The sequence below is a fragment of the Engystomops pustulosus genome, chromosome 7 (genome assembly GCF_040894005.1).
Source record: "Engystomops pustulosus chromosome 7, aEngPut4.maternal, whole genome shotgun sequence".
NCBI lineage: Eukaryota > Metazoa > Chordata > Amphibia > Anura > Leptodactylidae > Engystomops > Engystomops pustulosus.
Genome location: NC_092417.1, coordinates 42735954 through 42763056, shown reverse-complemented (window position 1 = coordinate 42763056; position 27103 = coordinate 42735954). Strand labels below are relative to the sequence as shown.

General features: G+C 42.0%; 1 protein-coding gene across 4 annotated transcripts in view; it reads right to left on the bottom strand.

Moving 5' to 3' along the window:
- Positions 1-10828: 10828 nt before the first annotated feature.
- Positions 10829-27103, bottom strand: part of RGS6 (regulator of G protein signaling 6) — a 262469-nt gene continuing 246194 nt past the window's right edge. For 3 of the 4 annotated variants that reach the window (XM_072115611.1, XM_072115612.1, XM_072115614.1), the window contains 3 exons: positions 26502-26591; positions 16360-16413; positions 10829-11696 (listed from right to left, as the gene is read on the bottom strand). In XM_072115611.1, the coding sequence (XP_071971712.1) occupies positions 11646-11696; positions 16360-16413; positions 26502-26591 (195 nt within the window). In that variant the 3' untranslated portion in view covers positions 10829-11645. The remainder of the gene's footprint in view (positions 11697-16359; positions 16414-26501; positions 26592-27103) is intronic. The other variant, XM_072115613.1, reaches the window with a different exon arrangement.

Below are 27103 nucleotides of genomic sequence, written 5' to 3'. Positions count from 1 at the left end.
GAAACTTTTTTCTATATTTTTTTTTTCCAATCTGTTCTCAAATGTTACCCATTAAAGTATATATGCATTAAAGATGTAGTTGATTTTCTTCCCTTGTGTAAGTTATTCACAGTATACTTCTTGCAGTATTATTGGCCATATAAGAGAGAAATAAAGAGAGATGTCATCACGTGTGTCAAGGCGGCTCTGTATCTCACGGAAATGGGAAGGGGGTAGAATTTATCAATCTGTCTATGGCAGAATTGTGGAACAATTTGCACCTCAAATGGCTTGCGCCGCATTTATAAAAGGTTTTTGATAATTTTTGTGCAATTTTCCGACTTGTATGAAAAGGGGTGGAGTCTTGGGGAAATGGTACATGGTCTATTTCGCGTGCCAGAAAATTGTTGGAAACTAGATAAACTAATAGGCTAAAGTAGACTCCACTGTCATAAACACCATAGTGTCGTCTACTGACTCCCTTCTCCCCACTAACCATCTTCGTAGAAAAAATACTCACACCACTAATAGAATCCACACCTTCCTTTCTCCTTGACACTTCTCACTTTTTGGAAAATATTAGGCAGGTTCAGAACGTCCCCACGCAAACATATCTTGTGACCTGGGATGTCTCTAGCCTGTATACAAGTATACCACATGACAAAGGGCTATATGCTGTGTCTAAGTTACTTAACAATTCATCTTATCCACCACAAGTCAAACAGCTTTGTCTTGACTTACTAACACTGGTCCTTACGGAAAATTGCTTTCTGTTCAGAGATACCTTTTATTTACAGATCCGTGGTACAGCAATGGCTACAATGTGGCTCCTCTATATGCATTTTATCTACACCAATGATTTATTTCACACCCATGCCATGATGTGGAAGAGATATATTGATGGTATAATTTGTACATGGGAGGGGCCCATTGGACTCTTTGCTATCCTTTCACTCTCTCCTCAATCAGATCTCGCCTGAACTACAGTTCACTATGAATTACAGCTTGGAAAAAAAATCAACAAATCTCAATACCACTTTAATCAATGATGTCCAGGGTTATCTCACAACAGACCTATACACCAAATCTACTGACCGCTATAGTCTTTTGTCTAAAGTCTATACTTCTTCCGCTGTCATCCCACATTCTGCAAACAGTCTTTAGCCAAGTCTCAATTCCAAAAAAAAAAAGAGGATAGTGATAGATCCTTTCCAACAACATTTGAGACTATCTCAAATGCAGGAGTAGTTTCAGAACCGGGGCTATCCCACCAATATACTGGAAACGTAATCCTCCCCCAACACCAGCCCTACAATCAAGTCCCATGACCCGAGAATTACTTTCCTACACCAATATCACTTTTCCATCTACAAAATTCACAAATGCATTGCAAACACTGGTCCATTCTACAGAATAGTTATCCGTATATACCTGAATTTGCCAATCCTTTAAACATCCTCCTAATTTAAAGGACAAGTTTGTCAAAGCTGACGAAGGTCCAGCCCAACCCCACAAAAATGTTTCCTTTGTCCCCCCAAAAATGGTACCTTTCCTTGTCTGAATTGTTCCCAATGTGGCAATGTACAGAAGGGAGATATAATATATCACCCGAGAACAGGTAAAGCCTATAATACCAAAGAATACATGTGAATTCTCATTTATCATCTTACATCTGTTGTCCAAACAGTTGTAACAAATCAACCTTTTGACATACTGAGAGTATTAAAAGACCCATGTACAATACCAAAATGGAGTCACATGGTCTCTATGGTAAATGTTACCACCCATGGTGCACTTGTCCCTCACTACTCCTGATGTGTGATCAAAAATTCACTTCAAATGTTTGCATGTAAAGCATCATTGGTCTATCTGTCATTGTGATATGTAATTTCTGAGGTAAATGAGAGGTAAACAAACATGAAGTGAAAAAGTGAAATCATAGCCCTTAGTGTGTATTTTTATGGTTACACCTCCTGGGTAGTTATAAAAAGCCATTTGTTTCTTTTCTATGTAGGTACATTTGCATTATCACACCACTTCTGATAATTGACCATGATGGTGGTGCTGTACCCTGAGGCCCAACACATTTTCTATAATTTATGCCAGAAACCGCTCCGGCAGAATGAGCTCAAGACTGGTGTAAGCTTATTTTTGAAAAAACTACCTGCACACCGTGTTTTTCTATGTTCGCAGTATGAGGCTGTTATGGCTGAATTTGTGGACCACAAGTAATCCGTGTGTAATGTGTCCAGGCCGCATGTATACAAAGTTGTTACGTGTGTAATGCATGTTTCAAAGGAAGCCAGTGATTGAGCTATGCCACCCCCTTAAAGGGGTTGGCGCCTTTACCTCATCCTTCTTGTAATGTGTGTAAATGTAGGAAGCAGGATATTAGGTAATTTAACAATACACATCTATTAATAGTTCTGCTCTGCTTTCTTGATATGTAAATTGAAGCCTCCTATTTTGGACCTCATCATCCTGATATTCCTGTCCATAAAATGGCTGCAGACGGAGAGTCATGTGATCTCATCTGTCCATGAACGATCGCAATTTAGAGATCACATGTCCTTCCATCTGTGGCCATTTTATGGCCGATGAGGTAAAAGGCAGAAGGCTTCACTTTACATATAAGGAAAAAGCAGTGCAGTACTTTAAATAGATTTATAAGTTACTGTAGACATCTCACTGGAGAAGTGCTCGAGGGGGTGTACATCTCACCTAGGTTGCTACGTAGTGTGAGATGGTAAGTCCAGGATTGATCTGTTGCTCAGCAGTATTATGCTGCTGAGTTGTTGTTTAATCTTGCCGGGCCTGGATTTACATGGAGTGGCAGGTAGGTTTGGTAGTGGGACTTGCCACTCCCTCCCCTCGATCCAGTTCGGGTTTTGGATCAGGTGAGCTCTGCTCCTAATCAGCCTGTGAAGGTAAAAGCTTTCCAAAGCTTGCAGGTCTGGGCTATCAGCCAGGAAACAGCCTATGTGGGTTTGGAGGAGCCCTGCATCTTCCTGTCTATGCGGCCGCTGTATTTACGAGTGTTAGATAGGTGAGACAACCTGTTAGTAAGCGCCTAGACGGGTAGGTCTTTTGTTTGAACTTTTAAAAGCACGGTGTTGCTGTATTTATGTTTGCTGGACTGTTTATGCTAAAAATAAACGCCAAGTTGATCTTTTATACTTCTACGTCTGCTGTGAACTGTGTCCTAACACACCATCCCCCGGGAAGATCCCTACAATTGGTGCTGCGGAGCGGGCAAAAACGGTTGCTAGGGGCAACGGTGTGTATCAACTTGGCTACAGCTGCTTATGTCCTGGGTGAAGACTGCTACTTCACTCCAAAAACAGACAAGCGCCATGGAGGAGATGTGGAAGCAGTTTATGCAAGTGAATTTGCAACAGCAGCAGGCTCAGACAGCGGCTAACCTGCGCCATGAACAAGCAATGGCTCAACAACAGAAACTCATCGAGCTCCTGATAGCTAAGCAAGAGGCGTCTGCAGAGGCTAATCCACAGCCAGCGGTGGCAGCCGCTCCAGAGACTTTTTATGTGAGACGGGCTGTGCAGCGAGCGCTGCAAAAGATGACTGCTGAGGACGATGTTGAGGCCTACCTAACTGTCTTTGAGCGTGTGGCTGAGCGAGAGAAGCTACCAGCTGCTGAGTGGGCAGAGGTCATTGCGCCCTATTTAACAGGTGAACCTCAAAAGGCCTACTATGACCTCAGTGAGCAGGAGATCAAGGACTATACTCGGCTAAAAGCAGAGATACTTGCCCGACTAGGAGTTACCGCTGCTGTCCGTGCCCGGAGGGTACGCAACTGGAACTACAGTCTGGACAAATCTGCGAGGTCCCAGATGTATGACCTGATCCATTTGGCAAGAAAGTGGTTGGAGCCAGACACCTCTACTCCTGCACAGATCCTAGAGAGGGTCGTGATGGATCGCTACCTCCGAGCACTGCCTGCTGACCTGCAACGCTGGGTGGGACAAGGTGATCCTAAGAATGCAGACGAACTTGTCAACCTTGTGGAGAGGTTCCAAGCGACTGAGGACTACCTCCGTGATGTTCCTGCAGCTTCTTCACCTCCCCGGAGTGCCAGGTCTGTGCCGTCACCTGGTAAGAGACTTCCATCGATTGGGGGAGTGTGGAGGGGTGCTGATCGAGGGAAAAGGGCTCAAGAGGTATCTCAGGGGCAAAAGACTGGCGATGGTCCCGGGTGGCCAAGTGGCCCTAAAAAGGACTCCCTGCCAGGGAGACCAGGCCCTATCAAGTGCTGGAGATGCCATGAGGTGGGACACGTGTCTGCCCATTGCCCCCTTACCTCTGAGCCAATGGAGTGTGACGCTAGCCGGCGTCAGTCGCTGTTTGCGGAACCATCTTGTGTTGCAGTTCCTGGACTAGAGACTGAACCGCAAGTCTGCAACATTACCATTAATGACTTCCCTGTTAAGGCGTTGCTGGACTCAGGAAGCCTTGTAACCTTGGTGCATGCCAGCCTGGTGGCTGGGGACTTTGGGTCAAAAAAACACATGAGTGTGGTTTGCATACATGGTGATACAAAAGTTTACCCTATAGTGCTGGCTAAAGTCGGGACTGAACTAGGCTCCGTACAGTATGAAGTGGGTGTGGTTAAAAACCTCATGCATAATGTAATATTGGGACGAGATTTTCCATTGTTCTGGGCTTTATGGGGAAAAAGAAAAACCCCCGAAAGGAGTGAGAATACCCCTAAGGTTGTTGCATTACCCACTGTAAATGATAAAACTGTGCAGGATGAAAGTGATGCTTTTCCTTTACAGGTCCTGGCTGGAGAGGAGGAGGAAGCTCCTCCCACTGAGCAAAATATACCAGACTTAGAGGTGTCTAGGGTTAATTTTGGGACTGCACAGTTGCAGGATCCCACTCTTAAAAATGCGAGAGAGCAGGTTACTGTTTTGAATGGGGTACCTCAGGAACCAGATGCTGAGAATAAATTTCCACATTTTTCCGTGACTAATGATTTCTTCTATAGAGTCACTAAAATTAATGATGAAATTGTGGAACAGCTTCTGGTCCCTAAGCCGTACCGGCGTCAGGTGCTTGACATGGCACATAACCATGTTCTTGGGGGACACTTGGGGACTGAAAAAACGCGGGAGAGAGTCCTCCAGAGGTTTTATTGGCCTGCAATTTATGATGACATTAAAAAATACTGCGAGTCATGCCCCACATGTCAGCTTAGCGCCCCAGTGTCACATTTTCGTAGTCCTTTGGTGTCGCTCCCCATTATAGAGGTGCCTTTTGAGCGTATTGCCATGGATTTAGTGGGTCCCATTGTAAAATCGGCTAGAGGACACCAGTACATTTTGGTTGTCTTAGACTATGCGACCCGCTATCCTGAGGCTGTGCCCTTAAGAAACACTGCATCTAAAACAATTGCCCGGGAGCTGTTTTATATGTTCTCTAGGACTGGGATCCCCAAAGAAATCCTGACTGACCAAGGTACGCCCTTTATGTCTAAGGTGATGAAGGAGCTATGTAAGCTATTTAAAATCACACCTATACGCACCTCTGTATATCACCCCCAGACAGACGGATTGGTGGAGAGGTTTAATAAAACCCTCAAACATATGTTGAAGAAAGTGGTAGAAAAAGATGGTCGTGATTGGGATCACTTGTTACCTTACCTGATGTTTGCTGTGAGGGAAGTTCCCCAAGCGTCCACAGGGTTCTCTCCCTTTGAGTTGGTCTATGGTCGTCACCCTAGGGGTCTATTAGATATTGCAAAGGAGACATGGGAGAGTGAGTCCACCCCATACAAAAGTGTTATCGAGCATGTAGCACAAATGCAGGACCGTATAGCCACTGTAATGCCCCTAGTAAGGGAACACCTCCAGAGGGCGCAAGAGAGCCAAAGTAGAATTTACAACCGTTCTGCGAGAATCAGGACATTTAACCCAGGTGACAGGGTTCTCATACTAGTTCCCACTATAGAGAGTAAATTCCTAGCGAAGTGGCAAGGTCCCTATGAAATTGTTGAAAAGGTCAGTGAGGTAAACTATAAGGTGCACCAACCAGGTAGAAGGAAGCCTTTCCAAGTTTATCACATAAACTTGATCAAATCCTGGAAAGACAGGGAATCCTTGGTGGCAACAAATCCTGGTAATAATTTGTCGCAACCAATCCCTTCGGTCAAGGTTGGTGATACCCTATCAGGGTCACAGAAACAGGAGGCTAAGGAGTTTTTGCAGAAAAACAAAGACAAGTTTTCTGACCTTCCAGGGCGTACACACCTCATCCGTCATCACATTGAAACTGGGCCTAGAAGCAGAGTAAACCTCAAGCCCTATAGGATACCAGAAGCACGCAGAGAGGCAGTGTCTGCTGAGGTGAAACGTATGCTTGACCTAGGAGTGATTGAAGTTTCACAGAGTGAATGGTCCAGTCCGATTGTGCTAATCCCAAAGCCCAATGGAACTTGGAGGTTCTGTAACGATTTCAGAAGGTTGAATGAGATCTCCAAGTTCGATGCTTATCCTATGCCCAGGGTAGATGAGCTGATTGAAAAGATGGGTAATGCCAGGTACATAACCACCCTCGATCTCACAAAGGGCTACTGGCAGATTCCTCTTACTGATGAGGCTAAAGAGAAAACTGCATTCTCCACCCCTGAGGGGTTGTTCCAGTATGTAGTGATGCCATTCGGGTTACATGGAGCACCTGCGACTTTTCAGAGGTTGATGGACTTGATTCTGCGACCACATCGTGATTATTCAGCTGCCTACCTCGATGATGTGGTCATTTTTAGTCCCGATTGGGAAAGTCACCTCTGTAAGGTACAGGTTGTGTTGAATGCCATAAGTGATGCAGGGTTGACCATAAATGCCGAGAAGTGTGCACTAGCCCTAGAAGAGGCCAAGTACCTGGGTTACATTATTGGGAGGGGTTTGATTAAGCCACAGTTAAATAAAATTGAGGCAATACAGAATTGGCCTAGACCCCTGTCAAAGAAACAGGTCAGAGCTTTCCTGGGTATTACGGGCTATTACCGTAGGTTTGTGCCGAACTTTGCCTCAATTGCAGCCCCGCTAACTGACTTGACAAAGGGCGGAAAGTCAGCAATGGTGACGTGGACTCCAGAGTCCGAGAAGGCTTTCCAAAGCCTTAAGTCTTCTCTGTGCCAACAACCTGTGCTAGTTACCCCCGATTTCAGGCGAGAATTTCTGGTCCAGACAGATGCCTCTAACACAGGGTTAGGTGCAGTTCTCTCACAGGTGGTGAATGGTGAGGAGCATCCGGTGATGTACTTGAGTAGGAAGTTAACCCCGGCCGAGAAGAATTATGCTATTGTGGAGCGTGAATGTCTGGCAGTGAAGTGGGCCCTAGAATCCCTGAAGTATTACTTGCTAGGCAGGAAATTCAAGTTAGTGACAGACCATGCCCCCCTAACATGGATGAAACTAAACAAGGAGAAAAATGCAAGGGTGACTAGATGGTTTCTGTCCCTACAAAATTTCAATTTCACTGTGGAACACAGACCAGGGAAATTACAGGCGAATGCTGATGCACTGTCAAGGGTACATTGTCTGTGGGGACAAAATGCTCAGCCCTCCGGTCTGAAAAAGAGGGGGGGGATATGTAGACATCTCACTGGAGAAGTGCTCGAGGGGGTGTACATCTCACCTAGGTTGCTACGTAGTGTGAGATGGTAAGTCCAGGATTGATCTGTTGCTCAGCAGTATTATGCTGCTGAGTTGTTGTTTAATCTTGCCGGGCCTGGATTTACATGGAGTGGCAGGTAGGTTTGGTAGTGGGACTTGCCACTCCCTCCCCTCGATCCAGTTCGGGTTTTGGATCAGGTGAGCTCTGCTCCTAATCAGCCTGTGAAGGTAAAAGCTTTCCAAAGCTTGCAGGTCTGGGCTATCAGCCAGGAAACAGCCTATGTGGGTTTGGAGGAGCCCTGCATCTTCCTGTCTATGCGGCCGCTGTATTTACGAGTGTTAGATAGGTGAGACAACCTGTTAGTAAGCGCCTAGACGGGTAGGTCTTTTGTTTGAACTTTTAAAAGCACGGTGTTGCTGTATTTATGTTTGCTGGACTGTTTATGCTAAAAATAAACGCCAAGTTGATCTTTTATACTTCTACGTCTGCTGTGAACTGTGTCCTAACACACCATCCCCCGGGAAGATCCCTACAGTTACCTAATATCCTGCCCCCCCCCCCCCCCCGACACTTACACACATTACAAAAAGGTAATGTCTCAGCAACCAACCATAAAAACTGCCAGAAAACCTAGTACAACCCTGTCCAATACGTTCTTTTTTACAGTATCATTGACTTCTATGGGACTATCTTTGCCACAAATATGGATTAGAATAGGACATGCTCTGAGGTTTTCCTCATGGACACTATGCGCACACATAGCGCTGAGGAGCATGAGCCCATCGCAATACATGGAGCTACGAGACAGACGGCTGTAGCACCTGAGGGAAAAACTATTGTGTTTTGCCTTGATAATTTTTTCTACTACATTTTAAACCCAGTTGGCTTTAGTAGGGAGAGGCCTCCATATTATTACCTCAGAGATTAAAACAGACATAACATTACCTCACAAGCACTTTATCTTGTTTCTCTTTACTGATGAATAAATGATCTGTTTACTCACTTACCTCATCATCCGGTGACCTGTAGTAAAGCCGCTCTCCATATTTCTGTCACGGGTACTGCTCATATTTGTCATATCTGTCCATATTTAACACATTTTGACACAATTTTCAGGGCTGGTGGCGCAGATGGATTGGTAAAAGCTTTGGTACAGGTCTTGGCCCTTACTTATAGGCCATCCTCTATTTATAACGGTGCATCACTTCACAATTTACCCAGGACTCCTCCGCCCCCCCCCCCTTTCCCAACTTACCATGAAACTTGGTAAAACTCCTTTAGGGGATGCCACACGTGGCGTTTTGAACGCGTTTTTGGCCTGTTTTTAAGCATTCCGTTAAAAAATGCATGCGGTTTTTAAAAACGCATTGGTTTTTGACAGGTTTGATCAATTATCTTAATTCAAACTGGTCAAAAACACATGCGTTTATCGAAAACGCATACAGTTTTTGACAGACTGCTTAAAAATGGGCCAACAATGCATTCAAAACGCCACGTGTGGCAACACCCTTAATGTTGCTCAAGGATCACTATGTTCAATAGTTTTGCCCTAGCCAGTGACAAAGGTTACATAGTTAGACCCTTAGGCCAGATACATGAGTGGCAGTGCAAAGAGTCTGAGCAACTGGTACCACAGTCTGGGCTAGAAGTGTTATTAGTGCAGGAGGAACCAGATAGTTCAAGTAAATACAAAAATCTGTGTGGCTCACCATACACATTTCCATAAACATGGAGGAAACATTGCATAGAGAGTACATAGAGTACATTTTAAAAGGAATATATATATATATATATATATATATATATATATATATAGATATTTAGTTGTGTATGTGTTCATGATTGTGTTTGGGGAAAAAAAAGTATTTATGTGTTTTTTCATGCATTTTCTCTGTTTTCTACTATCGTTCATCTTTTACAGTTCATGCTATGCAATCACATACTTATAGGGTCATTTAGGGTTTGGTTGCTGAGTGACATCTGTCACTCCTTGCGGAGGTCGAGTAGACTTATCTCCAGCATGTGAAACAAATTTAGTTAAATTCTGTTAGTAAAATGGCAACTTAAAGAGGAGTTTAGAAAATGGTTAGGAACTTGAGGCTCCATCTGCAACTTTTTTACGATTTTTCACTTTAAATGTAGCAAACCCACTGCAGCCATTACCACTTCAGATGTCTCAACCTGTGTAAGCCACCATCAGAGACACTATCTAATAGGCAGCAGAGACCTAAGGCTGTGTTGACACATTCCGGTTGACTTGCATTTTGAAACTCGGAGGAGGGGTTTGGTCCTATTGCACATGATATGATTGATGACAATCACCACATGTTTTGCATTGTTTACTTATACATTTCAGTGGAACCTTTATGAAATCAGGCCAAGCCCCTACCCATTCTGGTTTATTGGTGTTTCTAAACACAAGTCAACTCAACACTTAGACAGTCTAAAAATCTCGCCAATACTTTTCTGGAGCTACGTATCGTTCAGTTAAGCTCCTCCTGCTCTACAATGTACTGTCCGCAAATAGAACTACATTTTCAAAATGATTTTCTCCCTATGGACCAGTTGTACTTTTATTATATTTTTTTTGTGTATAAAAAGAGACAACTAAAGCTCATTGCCCACAAGCCAGTTTCACCCTATCTGTGTACTTATAGGATTTACTGTACTGTACCTAGAATTACTGAACTGAACAGTCATACTGAGTTCAGTTCAGGGATTCTAAGTTCTAGGGTAAATCGCACGGAGGAGTAAGAGACCAAACTCTTATCGTGAGCAGTCGTCTGTACAATAAATAATTCAGTTTCCAGAACAAAATGCGATATAAATCCCAGAATTTTTTGTTTTCAAATCATTTTACTACTGTAAGATTTTTTGATCTGTTTGGAAGGAACCCATAATGCTACAGTAACCCACAAAGCCATCAGCATTTAATAATGACAACGCAACAGTTCCAAAAAAAAGGCCTATTATAACCCTTTAGTTGTACAGTTGACAAACCAATTGCATTTCATTGCATTTTGTCTCCTCTAAGATTATACTAAGTTTTGTTTCATTCATATCCAACTACAGTGGGAAATGTCTTGCACTGGACTAGATTATAACTAAAGTGATTACCATTGTTCTCTAATGATTATATCTCAGCGGATTATTTCGCTGAACTGTGAGATACAACATTGGAATGATTCTTTAGAAAGTCGATACTTTGCAAAAGAAAATATGTTACAAGCGCTGTAGCTTGTGTCTGGTCATGGCGGATGAGCTAAGGGGGAGAGAAAGTGACATATACTGTAAACAATTGTGCTGCTTTTACTTGAAATGCATGCAGTGGCAAAAAAAAATCAAATAAAAGATTATAAAAGAGAAATAAACCAACATGACTTGCTATATACTCTTTTTTTTTTGTCTTTTTGTAACAACCTTGTGTTTAACCTTGACTCGTAATGCTATCTTTGGAGCAGCATCATGCGCTTGGAAGGATAGACTATGCAGAGCGAATGTTGTCAATTGTCTCTGACAGGGACACACACACACATAAAATAAAGTCCAATGTCTGCAGTCTAGGACGCAGGAGAAGCAGACTCAATAAGATTTAGAAGTTTCAGGCTTTTATAACTTGAACTGATGTAAAGGTAGTCTTCTTGGTGGTGAAAATATCAGTTGCAGCGAGTTGCCGAGGAGAATACGGATGGACAGTTTCACATCGATCTCGGTCTTGTCTCCTGTTATTGCTGATTTAGTCTAAAAACATCCTCCTTTTCCGAACCCTCCGTTTACTGCATTGTGTGATCTCACAAACCAATCTAAAACACAAAATAAAAGTACTTGGCAACTTAGGGTCATTGGAAAGCTGCTCAAGCTGAAATCGTTGATGCAACTGAGGGACAATGAACATCTGAGTTAGACAGGACGAATGCCAATTTCTTCGTAATTTTCTTTTCTTTCACAGTGACCCATTTTCTTGCCTGAAACCGGTCCTTCCCTGGAGGGCGTTAGGTGCCGAGTGACAGTGTTTCTGTCCAGGGTTGTCAGGAAGATTGCATGAGGCCAGTGAGGCGTTTCGATGTCAAAGATTTCCCCTGGAGGACAAAACAAATATTTAAAGTTATATTTTTCTATGACATTACCAGGCCTCCTAAAACATGAAGTAGATCCATTATTTTCACTTGAGATTTAGGATTATTACTGGGTATGTTCTATTAGCGCTGCCCATGTCCATATGCCTTATTACTTTATACAGTATGTACTTCATGGAGCTGGGTCCTCTCCTCAAGCCCCCAATGAGTGGATCAAATTCATCCAAAAATTATCCATTTGACTCATTTTTATGATGCAGGACACTTTTCACTTTTCATATGTCTTGTTTAAATGTAATCAGGTTAGTTTATTTTATACATGGTTGAGATTTGTAACTTTTTTACAACGTGTACACAGGGGTAGATTAAGTCTGCCATAGACCCTGGGCTGTATGAATATCATATTTCCTACTAGAATCAGGCTTCTTGGGGAATGGAAGTTGTGTACCTTCTGCCTGCTTTCAATCTGCAGTTTCAGAACCTTTGGTGGGTTGGGTTTTTAAAAGTCCTGAACTAACTCTAGGTACATGTGTATTGAAAAAAGGAACAGATGTACAAAGATTTTAATAGTCCTTTTCAGTATAAAAATTGGTGGGTGGTTTGGGTGGCCGTGGGCCCCCTAGAAGGCCTGGGCACCAGGCTACTACCCGAAATGCTATATTATAATATATATATATATATATATATATTATAATGCTATATTATAATCCACAACTGCTTGAACAGCCTTCGATTTGGCTGTGCCATTACCTCCAGCATGGATACCAGTATTTGACATGTAAACATGCAATCAGGGTTTTAAGATAGATGAACAGAAAACGTAACATTTAAACAGAGAGCATCTGGTATGGTCAAAATTCTACTGTGGACTGAATTGCTTGACCACCTGCTGACAGCAGTCAGTATCTGAACTCTGCAGTTACTTATTTTGTTATTTCTGTAGTTTTCTCCTGCTCCTGCACAGATCACAGGAGCAGGTCACCAAAAGTGGTTTATTACCACCTATTTCTCCTATAATTGCAACCTAGGGGCTTACTACGGGTCGCCGGTTTCCTGACTTTTCGGGATCCGGACGGGGATTGTGTCGCACACGATCGGCTTTCATGCGACAGAAATCCAGGAGGGGCGTCGGACGATCCCACGGATTCGCACAAACAGCGGGATTTAACATTTGAATTGTGTCGCAAGCCAAGCACTTACATGCACCGGGCAGAAGAAGGTGAACTCCGGCGGACCTGAAGTGACAGAAGCGACACATGCAATTGGGCGCACGCTGGTAGTGAATTGCGGCAGCTGTGCATTCTTGTCGAGTAACGCACCTTGGGGATCACACAGGGACTGGTAAGTAAATCTGTCCTATAATGTTGAATTAGCACTATACATAGAATAGAGGCAGCAGCACATAGGCATAGTGGTCTTGTGATCACTTGGGGACTGTGGAAATGCAGAGCTTATGGCCAGGGCATAAATTGGAGAGGCAGGGCCCCATATATATAAAAAATATACATATTTGTATACTAACACAGTATGCACACAGTATGCGCATACATATAGAACATGTACACACATACAGTAGCATATACAAATGTACAGCATATATAGACACATAGGGGGATATTTATCATACTGTGCAGCGATTATTTCTACGCCAGGCCCAGCTGTGAAAATTCGCCAACTGCAGCGAGTGCGCAAGCATGGGGACAGTAACTCCTCACTCCAGGCGTAAATAATTGCAAGTGCTAGCAAGAAGCTAGTATTTGCAATTATTTCAGGGCTTCTACGCCACTGACGTGGTGCTGAGGACCTGATAAATATCCCCCATACAATATATATACACACATCATACACCGTATACACATACATCACATATATTTTATGTACATACTATGCTGTACAATGTGCAGCATAATATGTATATCATGGTGCACATTCTCCACCTTTCAGTGTTTCGGCTCAGATGATGAGGCCCCCTGACAATGTGGGCCCCATAACAGCTGCTATGGCTGCTACCACTGTAGTTACACCCCTGGTTGGTGTGACTTAGTTCAGATCTGCAAATGGGGGTTAGTTCACCTTGTAACTCAGGCTCTGATAGATGCAAAGTTGAAATTTAAGTGTAAATGTCCTCCAGGAGACATATTGGGGCAGATTTACTTACCAGTCCCTGCACGATCCCTGAGGTGAGTTCCCCAACAAGAATGCACAGCTGCCACGATTTACTACCAGTGTGCGCCCGATATCCTGCATCTGTCGCTTCCACGATCAGGTCCGCCGGAGTTCACCTTCTTCACCTTCTTGTGACACAATTTAAATGTTAAATCCCGCGGTTTGTCCACATCCAACGGCCCGCCCCCCATTTCTGTCGCATGAAAGACAGTGCCAATGCCCAAAAATCGTATCACGTGTGACACAATACCCAGCACAATCCCCGAAAAGTCGGGCAACCTGACGAAAATGTGACCGCAGGACCCTTAGTAAATAAGCCCCATTATGTAACAAAAAAAAACACACATATATTAATAAAATAGTATCCAAATCAAGAAAGAAAAATTTAAAAAATGACTGTACATTTTATATGCGACTGTTACATAGGGAACCCATTTTTGACATTTCATTTTTTACAGTAAGGAACCAGTACAGTAAAGAGGAGTAGTAATCCCTGAGTCGACCACCAATGTGTAGTAGATAAAACTCACAGCTTTTTATACTTTCATCCAAAGTCGATACTTGTAATAACATTTAACAAATATTCTATGTATTATACACAATAAACAGATATTGTTTTCACTTTTTCCAATGTTAAACCAAAAATAAAACAAAAAATGTAAAAAATTTCTCAATAAAAATGCAGATGATTAAATAGCCTCAGTGGATCCTGCCAGTAGTATATGCTTGTATCAAAGATGAATGCATGCATGTCTAAGTACAAAAAGAAATGAAGACTTTTTTTCCCATAGGCTACCAGAAAAAAAAAGGTAGAAAGAAACCTTAAACCAATAGTGAATAATGTTTGATTCTGTAGGCGTATTATCACTACAAGTCTCATTACAAGCAACTACCTAGTAACAGCTTTTTTAGGGGACAGAATGCACTAATGTTGTTTGTTATTTAGTTGTTACCCCAAACATTTACGATATTTACAATATTTAAAAGCCATGTTTTACCTCAACATTGCCATGACTTTTTTTTTCCAATATGTCACTGGAACAACCATCAAAGAAGCCTAAGTTATAGGTAAATAGACCCCATGCATATGACCGCATGGTCTTTGTCTATGGCACCTGGTCAAAGTGTGGTAAGCACATGGTGTCTCGCCGCACTGTGACCCAGCTGGGCAACCGCTCGACTATCAATGGAGAGGGGAGGGGTGAGGAGCACTAACCCCTCCTTCCTCCTACACCCGGCTGCCTATGTCCGTATGACTTTGCTGCAATTTGCTGCACGTTGGATCAATTCTTTACAATTGGATTGATTCCTTCTGATCCCAATTGCCGATGGTCCACACCCCAAAACTTTAGATAGTTCTTAGAACATTAAGACTGGCGCACAATGTGCCAAGTCTTAATGCATGCAAGTTTGGGCAAAGTTTAGGCAAAGGTCATGGTAGGTAGCAAAGTCATTATGGTAATCAAGCATAGTTCAGGAAAGAGGAACAAGTTTAGTTTTGGGTACAACAGTACGAAGTCAAGCACTGGTATAACGGGTAAACTATAATAGACGGCTTTAGAGGACACTGAAACATAGTTGTCTCATAGTTGTGACATATTTTCAGAGGGCTATTGAAAATGATGGGGGAATAATACAAGCAATAGGTTGCAACAGCAGTCAATATGAGCATCCGCCATCAAGGGTCATTAGTGTTGTCTCCATTGTCTGTGTAACACATGTTGTATTAGTGCACATCCGCTGTACACATACCATCAGTGGCATTTCTATAGAGGTTGCATTGTTGCCAGTTACAACCAAGCCCAGAAGACAGGAAGTGGGGGGGGGGGGCACATGTCAACGTACAACAATTTGATGTCCTTTACCTCTAAAAATATAAGCATCATAAATCCTTTAGCCTCACTCTGTGCATTGATATTTATGACATCTCCTTCCACATTTCATCATTTTTAGTTTGAAGTTACTGCTTGATCTTTAGGCTTAATTCACACTGACGTGTGCCCGCCATACTGTAGCACGGCAGGCCCACTTCGGTGGCGGGGAGAGGAGAAGGGGGTGAGCGCTCCTCACCCTCGCCCCTTTCCATAGAGGAACATGGCACATGCTTGCTGAGAAAAGATAGGATATGTCCTATCTTTTCACGGCTACGGAACGGTACAGTGCCGGACGTGTGCTGAACCGTACTGCTGCGCGCCCATTGCCGGCCTATGGGGGACATATATACGTTGCCGTATATACATCCCCCAACGGCCGTGTGAATGAGGCCTTAGTGTGAGCATTTAAGTGTCTACTGTCAGCAATCTACTCTGAGCTCATAAAGATGCAGGCCTGTGTAAGCAAACAGATTTAGCACAGCAAAGCACTCCAACATATAAGCAATATGTGTGAAATCACAGAACATATAACATCACAAATCTGCAAGCAACAATATAAACTGACTTAAGAAGTCACAACTCTTTAGTGTGCAAAAAGGCAAAGTGATCACTGCACCAGAACTTACCACACTGCGAGTGAACTTTTCTAGGGAGGTTCTACGACCTTGCTCATTTTCAGTCTTAAAAAAACAAAAAAGGGATTGGGAAAGAAAAAATACAGGAAAAAAAAAACCTTCAACCTTTAGCAGTGAGCACTTGCTAGGCTAGCAGATGTCAGAAGAGTGAAAAATTTAATGAATAAATAATTAAGTAAAAAAGAAATATTTAACAATTGAAGCATTAAAAACTGTTTGCCAAAGCAATGAATAATGTGGTTTCATTTGCTCTATTTTGCTAAATACTTTTGGGGAAAAGTACATATTTACTAGATGGTTGTTGCATTAAACTTTATTATTTACTTATTAAGTGTATATTATATATATATATATATATATTGTCCGTTATGATATTGTTATTTGATGACAGTCTTAAAAAAAGAAAGTACGCCCTACGGTTTTACATATGGTTTTACCTAGAAGGTCTTAAATACAGCCTCAGATGAACACCACCAAACATTGTAAAAAATAATGTGTGTGAAAAAGTAGAAAACATTAGGAACTAAGGAATGCCCTTCACTAATTGATCATCAGCAAGTATGACTCCCTGTATAAAAGCAGAAGTTTGTTGGACTGAAGTATTCCTGCATGTGTTTATACAATGTGGGAAAGACATCAGCAAGGATCAGCAATAATCTTAGACAAGCAATTGTTGCTGACTATTTCCAGGCTATTTCCAAAAAATGTAAAGTCTCTGGAACAGTGGGCCAAATTTACTATGCAGACTGCACCAGAATTCTGGCGTAGACTGCAAATAAATACGTGTGCAAATGTGAAAACTGGTTTCACATGTATTTATGAAGTGTTTGCACTAGTATTGTGTTGAGGCTGCACTATGCATGCTGGGACACAATCCCGAGCACAGAAACAGGCGTTTCGGTGTGTACTCGCACCGTCCGCCACATTTATGTTGAGTGCAGTTTGCCTCGCAATATTAAATCTGGCCCAATGTCTTAGAGGCAATTGAGGCCAAAATTGACATATTTAGCCATAATGCACAGCACAAATACCTGTCCCAAACTGGTAAGCACAGAGGTGGGTGGGTGGGGGTTAAGTGAGCTGTACATGTATCCACAAACCTCACTGGACAAAAGCAAATTTGTAAAGAAGAGTAGGACAAAATCCCTCAAAAACGAGCATGGAATTACATCACAACACTTGGGAATCTGTTCCATATGGAATAGATACACTAGTTTTGCTTTTATCCCACATAATGTTATAAGGTTTTCTGAAAAAGTCAGTCTTGATGTTAAGGTGCCTGCCTTACAAGATAATTAAAGAGGACCTGTCACCCAAATTTTAGGCACTAGGAGCTGTTTACTAAAGTAAGCAGCTCCTAGTGCTTGAACAAACACCGCAGTGTTAGAGTGATAGTGTTACTGGAAACCTCCGGTAACGCTATCAAACACTGCGGCGGGGTAAAGTGTAATTGTCAGACAGCTCGCAAAGCTGTCCGATGTATTCATGAGGGGTTGGGGCGTGGCTAGGGGCGGTGACTGCCGCCTGACGCACGGCAGTCACTGCCGGCCTATGGAGCGAGCAGGGCGGTCCGAGGTGCTGCCTCTTCCCTGGACCGCCCTGCTCGCTCCATAGGCCGGTAGTGACTCATGAATACATCGGACCGCTTTGCGAGCGGTCCGATGATTACATTGTACCCTGCATTTGTTCGGCATTTGTTCAAGCACTAGTGCCGAAAATTTGGGTGACAGGTCCTCTTTAAGAGACAATATTTTGCTTCTCTCATACTTGAAAACTTATTTGCCAATTTCCCAGAATCCCCCAGTGAAGAATCAATGGCTATAAGTCTCCACAGGCCTGTAGAGGTGGCCTTAAATGGCAAATTCTCCATAAGGAGTCTTATTACTTCCCAGACAGACTTATCCACAACAATGTGCAAGACTGATAAAGTCATAGAGAAAGTAAAGGTGGTGGTTTTTCCCACACACAGCTTTTCTGTTTTAGCTTTAATTTTCTTAAAGTGTAATCTGTTGTGAATTATTCATCTGAGGTTGTATATACCTAGTTCTAAGACTTTCAAAGACTCTGACCACATTTTATATGTTAAGCCTTAGAATAAAAGAACAGGTGGACTTCTTTTTCTCGAGACGTTAGATATTGCCATTTAATTAAGCTCTTTTTTTGGTAATGGAATTATTGTTTGCAAAATATTTTTATTTATCCATTTATTTATTGAAAATGAATTTTAATAGAGCAATTATAATTTTTTTCTACACATTTTTTTGCCACTTTGGAGGAGACATTTAAATATATAATGGAATGGCTTCCATAATCTCCTTGTGGGAGTGCCCATCCGTTACTTATACTAAAAATGAAAGTGACCACCCACCTTTATAAAAACCCAACAAGCACAAGTCTGTACATGGCTACTGTATTTTTCGGACTATAAGGCGCACAAAAAATCCTTTTATTTTCTCAGAAATCAAAGGTGCGCCTTATAGTCCAGTGTGGCTTATATATGAAACTAGACGTTTTAGCAGGCATTTATTGATGGTGCGCCTTATAATCCGGTGCGCCTTATAGTCCGAAAAATACGGTATATTGTCATTCAAGTAAATTTTTAGAACTATTTCAATTATATGAATGATTTAATATACAATTTTATTCATTGCATTATTTATAATATAAAGAAAATTAATACACACTAAGCTTTAAAATACTGAACTGATTTTTGAAAAATATTTTTGTCATTTATTTCTTAAATATTTTTATCCCTAAGAAGCAAATGCTGTGTAATCATCGCCGTTTTATTTCATGCCTACAAAAAGGGATAATGTTTGCTCAGTAATATTTCACGAACAAAACATTTTCTATGATGAAATAGAAATAGACTGTCAATCGAGATGAGTAAACTGCACACATTATCACTATGTATGAGTTATAAAGTACCACAGAAAGGCAGCCACAAAAAGTACCAAACGTTATTAATGGAGGCTAATACAATTAATACGTGACATCCAAGCAGCTGACAAACATGCACATAGACCAGCAGAGTTTAATATGTGCTGATATCGCTGGAAGCAGGTAAGATTGATGCAGTGATGTTTGGCCATAGAGCAAAGTTAGAGAATAAGAAATGTATAGTGCAAACAGCCTCAAAGTAAATAATATAGAACACTTATTTATGTGCCAGCCCTTAGGGAAGGGGTAGACCACCGCCCCCCAGCTGCCCCTGCATATGCCGAGCATGGCACAGTTCATTTGCTGTGCTTCTGGGAATCCCCCAAAAGCATGTCAGTTTTTTTTTTAGGGTGGGTTCACATGTAACAGCCATAATGCAGTGAAAAACAAGTTTACATGTAGCTAGTAAGGTATTGATTGTCGAATGTTTTGTGCTGTTTCACTTCCACAACATACAACATTAAAGTTTTGCAGTAAATCTGCCTGTCTATGCAGTATTTGTGGCTACTGAGTGCGATGACATGAATGCCATTTATCGGGGGAATGGGGTTCCACCAATTTCTGCCTACCACAATCCCAAAACAGTTTAGTTGACATGGGACAACATACAAATGCAACCAACCCCCTTTCCATTGAAATACATGGAGAATGAGTCAGTGGGAATTTGTTTCATAATTATTATTTGTGGGTCCTATACTACATTTTCAGTAATGAAAGTGGTGTGGTAATGCTGGTCATATAATCCCTTTTAAACAGCTCAGCAATAATACATACATCTGTACTTACTACCCTGTTTCCCCTAAAATAAGACATCCCCCGAAAATAAGACAATGTTGTTGTTGTTGTTCAGGCTTAGAAATATAAGGCCTCCCCTGAAAATAAGACCTAGCGGCAGTCATTGCAGCAGTTCCCCCCATGGCGTACATCAGTATTAGTAAATCTTTTAGAAGGTTGTGACATGGGGAAGAATTCATGGAAGTAAATCACCGGCTGCTGTGATAAGAAGGGGTCATTTATGGAAAGTTCTTTTACTAAACATAAGAGATTGGGGCCAATGATTCTAATAGAAATGGAGTCACAAGAAATAAAGCATGAAATTCAGAGTTTGGAGAGTTATAAAGAGAAGTAGATTTTTTGTTCAACGATAAATGTAAATTCTTGTTCATGGAAAAATAAAACATCCCCTGAAAATAAGACCTAGTGCCTCTTTAGGAGCAAAAATTATAAGACACTGTCTTATTTTCGTGGAAACAGGGTATGTACTGTGTAAGATAAAGTCATATAAAGTCACATAATGTAATCTGCCAAGTCATGTAATTGGCAAAAACCTTAAAGGAAATTTGGCCCATCTTAAAGGGGGATTCCGACTTCGGAAAATTAAAGTTATTGTTTGGATGATGAAAAATGGTACAATTTTTCAATGTACTTTCTGTAACAATTCCTTGTGGTTTTGTGAATCTCTGCCTGCCGTCATTCTATAAAAAGCTTCACTGTTTACTTCCAGTGGATAGTACCGTAATCTGACCATGGTCACAAAGGTGCACGGCTCATTATATCACAGACAGTAATCAGAGCTGTAAGTTATAATGAGCCGTGCACCTGTGTGACCATGGTCAGATTTCTGTCCACTGGAAGCAAACAGTCAAAGCTTTCTATAGAAGGACAGCAAGCAGAGATCTAGATAACCAAGAGGAATTGATACAGAAAGTACATTGGAAAATTGTACCATTTTTCATCATACAAACAATAACATTAATTTTCCAAAGTGGGAATGCCCCATTAAAGGGGTTGACCACATTTCAATAAATCTGTCCTATTAGACATGTCTCCTCTGCCTCTTTTCCCTGTTCTTGCCATGCCACCCTCTGCGTACCGTATATACACAGCTTCCTCTCTCACTGCTCTAGGACTTCCTTATGGCATCACCCACTGTACCTCTCCTCACAGTCCACACTAACAGAGACAGGAAGAGGGGAAGGAGCAGGATGAGTCATTTATGTCCTGCTTCAGCCCTTCCTATTCATCAGTGCTCACACATGTGGAATATACTAAGAGCATCTGAACATGTGCTCCACTGCTCTCCACCAGGTTAGACCTGGCCATAGCAAGTTTTTGGGCAGAGAATATGTTAAAGAAGGTCGGTCATAGCTTCTCTGTCACCCTGGGGGGTGGAAAACCAACACAAACATTGGAAAACTAGCAGAGACGGCATGTTAAATTTCCCCCATTATCTGGTGGAATTTCTTATTGGTATTGCAATTTTTTACATTTACTTTTTTGCCAGTTCTTTCTCGACAACAAAGATTCTCTACAACACAGGAAGAGATATTCTCCCTCCCTTTAGTGTCTGGAGACAGTCACCTCCTGACACCTCCCTGAGACGTCTGTAATATTTCAGACAATATTAATATGGCTTGCCAGGCTATGTTTCTACCACTAACACCAGCAGTCCAAATCCCATCTTAGACATATAATAAAAATTGCCTGGAATTTCAGGAACAGTGTGAGAGTTGTAGGAGGTGATAACACATAAGTGGGAGGGGAAGTATAATTTAACTCTTAATTTCTGTATAATAATTGTAAACCTACAACGCAGAAGCCAAGTCTTGTATAAGCGTCTTCCCTGCTGTCCTGAACACAGATTTGCCCCACTTGGAGCAATAATCATTACATTTGCAGTTTGTGTATATCAGCTTTTTAATTCTGTGTCCACTGACAGCTGCAAGATAAAGGAACCTGATAAAGTGTCTAATTACCAATCTCCTCAAAGAGCTCAATCATCATTAACGGGTTGTCTAGGAATTAGTGATGGTGAGGTAGTGAGGTTAATGATTAACCCCTTAACGACTTGGCCTTTTTTAGTTTTTTCACTTCTATTTTTCACTCACCAACTTCAAAAATCTATAACTTTTTTATTTTTCCACATAAAGAGCTGTGTTATGGCTTATTTTCTGCGTAACAAATTGCACTTCATAGTGACAGTATTTAATATTCTATGACGTGTACTGGGAAGCGGGAAAAAAATTCCAAATGCAGTGAAAATGGTGAAAAACCACATTTGTGACGTTTTCTTGTGGGCTTGGATTTTACAGCTTTCACTCTGCGGCCCAAATGACATGTCTACTTTATTCTTTGGGTCGGTACGATCATGTGGATACCAAATTTGTATAGGTTTTATAATGTTTTCATACATTTAAAAAAATTAAAACCTCCTGTACAAAATATATTTTTTTTATTTTGCCATCTTCTGGGGCCAATAACTTTTTCATACTTTGGTGTACGGAGCTGTGGGTGGTGTCATTTTTTGTGAATTTTGATGGCGTTTTCATTACTATAATTTTTGGGACTGTGTGACCTTTTGATCACTTTTTATAAATTTTTTTATATTTTTCAAAATGGCAAAAAAATGCCATTTTCGACTTTGGACGCTATTTTCCGTTACGGTGTTAAACGTAGTGAAAAAACATTATCATATTTTGATAGATCGGACGCGGCGATACCTAATGTGTTTATGATTTTTACTGTTTATTTATTTTTATATCAGTTCTAGGGAAAGGGGGGTGATTTGAATTTTTAGGTTTTTTTATTATAATTTTTTTTTTAAACTTTTTTTTATTTTTACTTTTACTATTTTTCAGACTCGCTAGGGTACTCTAACCCTAGGTAGTCTGATCGATCCTATCATATACTGCCATACTACACTATGGCAGTATATGTGGATTTTATGTGCAATTATGTGCAATTAGCACATTGTAATGCATGGGTTAAAACGAAGTAGCCTCGGGTATTCGGAACACCCGAGGTTACCATGGCGACGGATCGCCTCTCCTCGTGACGTCATCGGGGAGCAGTGATCCACGGCAAGATGGCGGCGCCCATGCGGCCGCATCTCTTTGAAGCCGCCGGCAGCATTGCCGGCGGCGATCGAGGTGAAAACACCCGCGATCGGTGCTAGCACCGATCGCGGGTGTTACCGGTAAGCCTTTGCTGCAATATGCAGCAAAGACTTACCGGCTATGGAGAGGGCTCGGCCCGCGAGCCCTCTCCATGCACCGGGACCCGGTCGTAATAGTAATTTTTGATATATGGCTGAGGTGGTGTGGACTTTAAAAATGTTTAGAGGCCAGCAGTGACACACATATACATCCGTGCTCCGCATGAATTAAGTGCAGTAGCAGATCCATGGCTGTATACGCATGTCACTACCGGCTTTGGATGTAAACAGAAGTTGTATACATGGGTACCACCGGCCTCTGTACACAAACAGAATCCGGCAGTGATAGGCTGTACCGCAGGAGAGAACGGGAGTGGGGAGAGAGGCAAGTACAGGTTCTTTTTAATTTTTAAAGACCCCAGCCATATATCAAAAATTACTATTACGACCCCTTTAATCATTAACCTCACCATCACTACTCACTTCTGAAAAAAAAAGAATAGCTTTCAAATAGCTTTCTGTTTATGTTATAATGCTAAATGCCATAATTGCCTTTGGGATATGGATACTACTGTACTGGCAGGTGGAGGCATGCTTTTGGCCTCCATCTGCCCAATATATGTCGCCTACTGCAGGAAACAGAGGATGTAGAAGTGTAGTAGACTGCGACATTTACTCCTGATAGATGCTGTAAAAAAATTATACATTTGGCGGAGGTTATAATAGCCTTTGGGAGATACCATTGTACGGCATCCATCCCGAGCTTACGCTGAACTCGGTGTTACCTTAATGAGATAACTGTTGCCAGTGCTAACTCCTCCTCCTGTTTCCATGGAAAAGGAGCTGAATTGGAGAATGTATCCAATAGTATGGGCATACAGTCAGATATTCTGCTGCCCTCCCTTACAATGGAAGGCAAAAAATGAGGTGGGAACATAGCGTTGTTTCAGAACTGTTCTTGGCCTTTTTAGACCGCATGAGCTAATTCACACGATGCAGAAAAAACTGCAGAAAAAACAACCTTGACTACGCCTCTATTAATCCCAATGGGAGAACAGTCGCTGATTATTTCCACTGTTTGGCCAAGTGTCAAAAATTTGATTGTGATTTCCTAACGCAGATTCCTAACCCTAAATCCGCCATGTGAACTTATCAGGTTTCCTATTTTGTTGACTATATCGGACCATTATCAGTTCGGAAATCAGTAGTATCAGAGATCAGTAATGAAATCCCTTCATGTTTATAGGGTTAGATGCTTGGTTATTGGCTATAACTGTTATCTTGCTCAAGCTTCACGCTGGTCCTGAATGCATAATGTCCTCTGTGCTCTGTGTCTTCCCAGCTGCTAAAACCCCTGACGCCTTAATTCCCAGACACACGTCCCTTCCCAGACGCTCATCTGTCTAGCAGGCGTATTTTTAATGTCCTGTCAGATACAGATGTGCTCTCCGATGCGGGATCTGCTGTCTAGGTGATGAATAGGAGCCATGGCTGGGTGTTACATTGTGTCTAAGACTCCTTCCCTGTTTAAAGCTAGAAAAGACCGTGGATAGTGAGAGCAGAGGTGGTTTGTGACCTGGTATTATAGAGGCTGTTCGGAGCGTAAAATTACTATTCTTCTTCCTCTTGAAGAAAAAGGAGGATTTTGAAAGAAATCTACCCTCTGACTCATACCTTATAAAGCATTGTCACTCACTGAATCTGATTTAGGATCGGCCTTGTAGTAATTTTTTACAGTCTCCTTTTCCTATAAAAGATGTTTTAAAAATATATGCTGATGAGCTGCAAGTGCTCCAGGATGCATCACCAGAGCCCCTCCACGCTCCGGTTAGGCAACCGATAATATCCCCCCCCCTTCCACAGCACAATAGCATATTTTTAAAACATTTTTTTTAGAAAAAGGATAATGTATAAAAATATTACAAGGGCAGATCCTGTATCAGGGTGCAAAGAGGATCCTGTCTGTTTATTTCCATTAAACATTTAAGGACATTTACCAGAGATTTTGCTGAAAATTGTACAAAAACAACCTGCCGGCTTCTTGCCTAACCTCCACAGCTCTTCTTTGAGCTATAGCTGCCACCCAGAGGAAAGGTGATGGAAGAATCCTAGACATTTGGAATTATGGCAACTGTTCTATCTGTTACCTATATTTGGAAGCTCTATACCAGCAGGAAGGGTCAGCAATGCTGACTATCTTCCTTATGTCCCTTGCACACATATGTGTGCTCACCCAGACCATAACCCAGGGTGAGTGTACCTTCGACCGGGTACCATAGACCTCTACGGGGGCCATGATTTGGCCACAAATTTTGTGGACAGATCACGGCCGACATAATGGTTGTATGAATGAGGCCCTAATAAGCATTGAAAGGATATTTTGTTTCACAAAAAAAATTTCTGATTCCCATTCTGTATCGAAGTGGCTTACATGAAAAACATGGGGTTTTTGAGCCAGGTTTTAGATAAAAAACTTCTCTTTAAGGTCGATGTATCCTTCCTATGCAGGGACCACTTCTTCTGGCTCAGTGACATCTTAATAAGATGTATATTCCACCACCTAGAAATCTGTATTCAGTTGACAGACTCTTTAGGTGTGGTGGGCAGATATGGATTTCTTGGAGGATATAGCTCAGCACATCCCGGTGATACGCAGATGCTGTTCTCAATATACTGAAATCAATCTGAAGCCTAAACTTACAACACACCCCAAGCAGAGGTAGAATTGGTTATCCTTTCTCCCGAGACTATTCAGAACCGGAGCCAGGGGTGTAACATGAGGGGGTGCAGAGGTTGCGGTCGCACCAGGGCCCAAGAGGTTTAGTGGCCCTTATTGTGTCACTTTCCCATATGAGAAGACTATCACTATAAACCATACATTATAGTTGGGGGCCTGGCACAGACTTTGCACTGGGGCTCATCTGCTTCTAGTTGCGCCACTGACCGGAGCTATACATAGAAGAACTTCTTTCACAGGGACATAATGACGCATGGTAAGTTATATCAGTGTGAACATGGAGCAAAGCCTTGATCTAACTTTCCATTGTATTGCAGGCCGCATCACCCATGTTACTATCACCTCTGCATAGAGCATTTTACTGTATTATGTTAAGTAGCTGGGAAGGAGATGACATTTAGTCCTCGTGCAAAGAAGATGAGTACAGACAAGGAAACACGGTTCTCATTTCCACACTAGTAGCAAGCAGCAGGCCAGAATCGGTAATGCAGTGGATGCAAGCATGTTCACCCCAAACTCTACCTTCTTTTTCATCATCAGTAAATCCTGGTAGGCATTGGAACGCAAGAACCGTGCATAACTATCACTCTTCATGAGTTTGTAGATGTGTTCCTGCAATGTAATACAGAAGTTTAGGTTAAGTCCACAGAGAACTGCTCAGACTGATGCATACATGCTCTTCTCTGACATACATAGAGGATACAGTCACCCCTGACTGTATATAAGGCACTGCCAATTACTGGGACCTCATTATGACAATTAGAAAAATAACAAGATTCCTGCAGACTAGATTTGGGGCCGTGCCATATGAATGAGATCACTATTACTAGGGAAACCTGCAACTGCTACTGGGGAGGGAAGGAGGACTGCAATGAGTAATGTGGAAGTATGGGGCCTACAGTCACTACAGGGGGAGATGAGGGACCTACAATCACTAGAGGGGAAGTGAGGGGCCTGCAGTCATTAGGGAGGAAGTGGGGGACCTAAAATCACTAGAGGGGAAGTGAGGGACCTACAATCACTACAAGGGAAGCGGGGGACCAACAATCGCTATAGGGGAAGTGAGGGGCCTACAATCACTAGTGGGGAACAGAGGAACAGAGGGACCTACATTCACTAGAGGG